Raw genomic sequence first — 6,176 nt, 5'->3', positions numbered from 1 at the left:
AATTTTCTTCGAAGAAATTTCTTTCCTTTTTTTTTTCTTTCATCATCATATATTACAACGTGTAATTTGAACGCAAAGTTGTTCACATTTTAATAAAAATCTAGTCAGATCATTCCCAAAAATTCACAAACTGAACTTTATCATCAAAAACTTCATTCGAATTAATCTTTTTTATCGGATTACACCACGATTTACACAATCTTGATTTTTATAACGATATCCTTGGCAAAATAATAATAATTTCGATGATTGTTTAAAAAAGAACGTTTCATTTTTTTTTTTTAAATAAAATTGCGAACCCATCAATTAAACAAGAGGGACGAATATCCGTACGACGATTGTTTCCCCAGGGATGGATTAACAGGGTGAGGGGTTGGAAGGGGTTGGAAGGAAAAACAAGGGTTTCTCTAGAATATCTCCAGAAGGAATTCGAAATCGTCGAAATTTCTGCTGAAAATTCGCACCCACACGCCACTTCTCCATCCCCCTATCCATCCCCCTATCCTGAGTTTTCCATCCATTGAGTTTATTTCGAGCGGGATTGGGCCGGTGCGAACATCGATTTTCTATTTATGGAATATAATTTAACCAACATTATTGCGGTATTACGACGACGTTAACGTCATCCAACCACACGAGCCACCCCTCTCCAGGGAGGATTTAATATTTCTTAAGGGTGGTTAGGATGATCGTTCTCTGTTCGAGTTGGTGGCCGCGTTTAATTGGCTTGCACGCGATTCGTTTGCTAATTCACGAGGATTTAATCTCTCTTCCGTGGGCCGGAAGCGGTATGATAATTAATTTATGGATCTTTGTGAGTTGAAGCGAGTTTTAAAATTTTTTTTTAAAAATCTGTTCGACGAAGAACGAGTGAAATAAAATTGTAAACGAGTATTTTCGAGCAAATTTTGAATTGTTTTTCTCTATTTGATCGATATTGTGACGTTTCTTTCTCTTTTTCACAAAGGTAAAAAAAATGTAATAGGTACTCAAAATTATTTAATTATCACCAATTCGTATAAGAGATAAGTTGAAGGAACAATTGAGATTAATATTTGTCTAGGGAATAATTTAGGGAATTTTAATAAATATCCCACGAACGTACACATATTCATTGGAAATATCATTATTCAACTTTTCATCATTTGAATAAAATCTTGGCTAAGGGTGGTAAAAGTAAAGATAATTGATGGGATAGATCTTGAAGTTAATGGAGTCTCTCTTTTTTTTTTTTTTAATCCCAGTGAACTTAAAACGATGTGATCATAGAAATTGTACATCTCTCTTCTCTTTGAATTCTCTCTTATATCTAAACTTAATTAATAATTGTTTATCATCGGATAGAAAATTTTTTAATTTTTCACAACACTCGTTCTGCTTCGAGAACATGTAATTATTATTCATTTAATGGTATCTTAACGAGATAATTATAAATTGAATTAATTATAGAAAGATCAATTTTTGTATTGTTAATGAATTTTCTATTTTTTCCCTCCCACTTTTATACATCCCGGTATAATACACTTTCTTTTCAATTATTGATTAGCTTTCGCGTTAGTTATATAGGCAACAATGTTATAATTTTAAAAATACTAATTATTATTGACGTCGCTATCATATTCAACGCATTTGACGTCAAAAGGTTGCAATTAAATTTCCACGAAATTGGACTTTTATTTTTTAACCGATAAATTCAATTTTAAATTTCCCTTTGACATTAACTGCGAATTAATTATATATATATATCAGAAATGATAATTATCGCCACTATATATTCGTTACATAAATCGTTCGAAACGATTTTTATTCTCTTGCCTCCATTTTTCTCCCTATGTTCAACTGTCACTTTTGGTTCAGACTAGAGAACGCACGATTACGGTTTATTAAATATCGGTGCTTTGACGTTATTACCATCCACGTAATTGCATCGTTAATTTACTTGTGAGCAATTTAAGGGATAATTAGTCGTTCGATTAGCGCCAAGCACGAGTTCCGTTTATCGAGAGAACCGCGGATGAACCGCGTGCACCCAACGACTTCCGGTTGCGATGCGGTGAAAATAAAAAAAATTTTGGACGAGGACGAAATTTTTATTTTATAAATAGGCTTTTTTTTTTCTAATAAGAAAAAAAAATTATATTTTCTTGAAGGATTGTTTATATCAAAATTATATTAATTGTTTGAAGGTATTCTTCTGTGTGAAGATAATTTTTTTTTTAAGAAATTGATTCTGAGAATTAGTATGAAAGTTGATTAAAAATTTAAAAGATAATTCATCTTTTTCTTAATAAATTAATAATTTCCAATAATTTAATTATTCATCCAGTATTTTAAATTATACAAAATACAATTTTTTGATTGTTGAAAAATTTTACTTAACAAGCCGCAAATATTACGATCACTCGAAATCAGTTTAAAATTCTAGGGAGGAAATTAATAAGCCGGCAGATTCGTTCGAATTTTCGAAATTTCAAAATTAGCTTTCGTTTAGATTGAGAAAGCTGGCCCCTTAGAACGCTGTTGAGCAACATCGCCGGGACGTTACTTAGCAATTTCTGGTAATTTACTTCGTTATAACTTACGATGCCGAGTTTAGTCTCCGTGGTTCCAGTTCAGTGGAAGTACAATGATGGAAGTTAATGTTGTTTCCCAACGTTCCACGGGATGAATTCGGGACAAGGTGTCCATGAAAATCATCGATACAGAGACGAATTAATGGCAAACTTATTATATTCGAATTCGTTGTCGAAGGAAGCCTTTTCAAGGGAATAAAAATTGAAGAGATCGCACCCTTTTCTTTCTTTCTTTTTTCTTTCTTTTTTTTCTTATCAATTTTATAAAATTAGATTATATTATATATATAATAATTATAATTTTTCTTGTGTAACTTGTCAAATTTATTACTCAAAATTATTTAATTATCACCAATTCGTATAAGAGATAAGTTGAAGGAACAATTGAGATTAATATTTGTCTAGGGAATAATTTAGGGAATTTTAATAAATATCCCACGAACATACACATATTTATTGGAAATATCATTATTCAACTTTTCATCATTTGATACTGAAAAATATAATTAAATCTTGATATTACAAAAAAAGAAACTAAAAGATATCTTAAATTCCTAAATATCTCTTGAACACAAACACACACACACACACACACACACATATATATATATACAAGAATTCAACATTTATTTATCGACAAAAACCATTATTTCATTCGTCATATCGATTCTAAAATTCGATTAATTTAGCAAAGAAAAGATAAATCGTGGATTTATTTTCGAATTATATAAAATAAATAAATTATATAAAATCTTGGTAATATTTAAGAGATCGTCGAGTAGGGCGTCAGAGATCGTCGTCAGAATCCTGGAATCGTTCGTATTTCGCCACTGATTTCTGGAACGTCTCGTAATCCCTCTTTTCATCCTGCTGGGTTAACAATTTCCTCCTCTCCAGCGTTAGGTATATGAGCAGAGGGCAATAGGCAACGTTCATTAACCCGATCACTCGCATAACCCATTGGAAACCGATCGTCTTCGCCATCTCTCCACCCACTATGGGCCCTTAAACACGAATACAAATTATCCCTTACTTAAAATATTAATTAATATTTCAATATTTTAAAATTATATAATTATTTATAAAAAAAGAAATTATATATTTTGACACGCGAAAGTGTAATATTTAAACAACGAACTTGTAGAATAGATTGATAGCAATGAATGAAAACTCGGTGTCTCTTTTTTCTTCTTTTTTTTCCTTACTTAAAATATTAATTAATATTTTAACATTTTAAGTAATAAATTACTTTCATAATTATTTATAAAAAAAAAAGTTATATATTTTGATACGCGAAAGTGTAATATTTAAACAACTTGTAGAATAGAAATATTGGTAGCAATGAATGAAAACTCGGTGTCTCTTTTCTTCTTCTTTTTTTGACGAAAAAAAGTCGAATGATTTACCAAGAGAGTAGGCCAGGCTGACAGCCACTTGTTGAATCGAGTACACGGGCCCGTAATTGCCATTTTGGTCCACGAGGCTGGCCAACAGTGGAACCAGTGCGGCGTCCGCCACTCCGATACCCAAACCCATCCCCATATGGGGGACTATCAGTTGCGACATCGTCCGGGAGGATGGTATCAAAATGGCGCTGATCCCGACCAACAGCATAGCCAGAACGGCGATTTTGCTACGCCCGTAGCGATAAGCTATCACGCCGAAGAAATTCGTTCCAACCAGGTAGCCTATGCTGTCCGGGATGAACACCGTTCCCAGTTGCCATTTCTGGAAAAGGGGGAAGAAATTTTTTTCGAAACGGAAGGGATTATTGAAAATTTCATTTCCAATCGGATTAAAAATCGGAAAATGTAAATATACCTTGGGTTTTATGTGAGCTCGTAGCCAGATCGGTAGGCAGGGCTCCAGGATGGCCATCGGCGACGTTGAACACCATATCGCCCCAAAGATGATTAGTATGTACGGGTCGGATAACAGGTGCGTCCAAGAGGTTTCTCGATCCAAGGACTGAAAATTATTATTGTATTATTCGGAGAAGGAAATTTTTATCGAGCAATTGGCGCCTTACCTCGGCACTCGTTTCTACGTCCAACGTGAAAATCTGCAGACCTGGAAGGGGGAAGAAAAAAATGGAAAATAAAATCTAACCTCTCGAAAAATTCTAACGTCTCGAATTACTTGTGAAGAAAAAAGAAAAACTTAGGTCAGGTTAAAAAGATTAAGAAAATGGAGAGATAAGAAGAAAAAGAAGAAGTTCGTACATATGGTGAGGACGATGAAGAAAGAGACGAGGAGGAAGGGGGCCATTTTCCCCTCGAGGTCGTAGAGAACGGAGCCAATCGGATATCCGACAAGTACCCCCAGCGCGATGCTTCCAAGGACGAAGCCCATGATCCTCGACCTCTTGTCCTCTTCCGGGTATTGGGAGGCGACCAGCGACATACCGGAAACGCCGATACAAGCCGAGGAAATGCCCTGGACGCTTCGTGCCAGGAACAGTACTTCGTAAGTTTGGCCGAACGCGAACACTGCAAAGATAGAAGGCTATGCTCTCCCTCCCTCTTTCGCTCTCCTTTTTTAACGCGCCTCTTCGAACGAAGAGGAAGAGTGTTGGAAGAGGGAGAAACTTGTTGCATTTGAATAGTTTCTAAGCTTTTGAAAAATCTATTGCAAAAGATTGTATAAATTATTTTTTCATATAGATCTCGTTTTCCCTTTGGAAATGAAATAATTTTGGCGGAGAATCTTTCGAGATGGAAAGTAAGTGGGATATAAAAGAAAAAAAGCTTACGCGTTGCCGCCAATAAAAGGCTCAGATTTCCAAGGAACAATGGTTTTGTGTAACCGAGAGTGCCTGTAAAAGTGCCCACCGCTGGATTCAATATTAATTGAACCAGCGCCTTCGAGCTTAATAATAAACCCACTCGGCCATTCTCGTCGTCTTCACCGTTCCCCGTCGAATTTCCATCCAGCGTGCAAAGGTAATCGGGTATGATAGGCACTGAAATATTTTTTTTTTTTTTTTTATTTATTCAAACGATTAAATTGTTCCAACTAATTACAACACGTTCCATATCGTTCGAGGAAAAGATCCTCGACAACAAATTTTTGTTTGAATAATTTACCAACAACGGTGAGCAACACGTTGTCCAGGAAAAGGCTGAGATACACGACAGCGACGAGGATCACCCTCGACCTCCCCCCGTTCTCCATCATCTTCCTCACTGTAACGATCCTCACTGCTCGATCCCTTCTCGAAGGACATAGTATCCCTCTCCCTCACCCCCCACTCTTTTCACGCCCCCTCTCACATCGCGAGGCAGGACCCAAGGGTTCTTAGATTTCTCTTGTTTCTCTTCTCTCTTTCTTTTCTTCTTCTTTCTTCGCGCAGAAAGGATTCTTCTTCGATGAGAATCCACCCTTCCTCTCGACACGAGAAACAGGGTTGTGTACGTGACTGGAAACCGTGCCAGTCCCGATCCCGCTTTTATAGCTATCCATCCTCTGCTCCGCTCCTCGCGCCATCCTTGCGCAGAAGCTGCCTTTTCTGGAAAAAACGCGAACGTGGCCGGGGCCCCTCCACGACTTTCACGAGCCGATGCACTTTTCGATTTATTTATCGTTGCGGGACGGCTTATCGAG

General features: G+C 36.3%; 1 protein-coding gene across 1 annotated transcript; it reads right to left on the bottom strand.

Annotated features, from left to right (window-relative positions):
• Positions 1-3,143: 3,143 nt before the first annotated feature.
• LOC122714006 (synaptic vesicular amine transporter) lies at positions 3,144-5,750 on the bottom strand. The gene is made up of 7 exons (XM_043934960.1): positions 5,660-5,750; positions 5,326-5,535; positions 4,796-5,062; positions 4,603-4,643; positions 4,395-4,541; positions 3,980-4,301; positions 3,144-3,577 (listed from the first exon to the last, which is right to left on the bottom strand). Exons 1-7 carry the CDS (start codon positions 5,748-5,750, stop codon positions 3,360-3,362), a joined length of 1,296 nt encoding a protein of 431 aa, XP_043790895.1. The 3' UTR covers positions 3,144-3,359.
• Between the last annotated feature and the right edge of the window lie 426 nt (positions 5,751-6,176).

The sequence above is a fragment of the Apis laboriosa genome, unplaced genomic scaffold (assembly GCF_014066325.1).
Source record: "Apis laboriosa isolate Shangri-la unplaced genomic scaffold, ASM1406632v1 scaffold26_cov146, whole genome shotgun sequence".
Lineage (NCBI taxonomy): Eukaryota > Metazoa > Arthropoda > Insecta > Hymenoptera > Apidae > Apis > Apis laboriosa.
The sequence above is the reverse complement of the archived record's forward strand: the minus strand, read 5'-3'. Positions and strand labels throughout refer to the sequence as shown.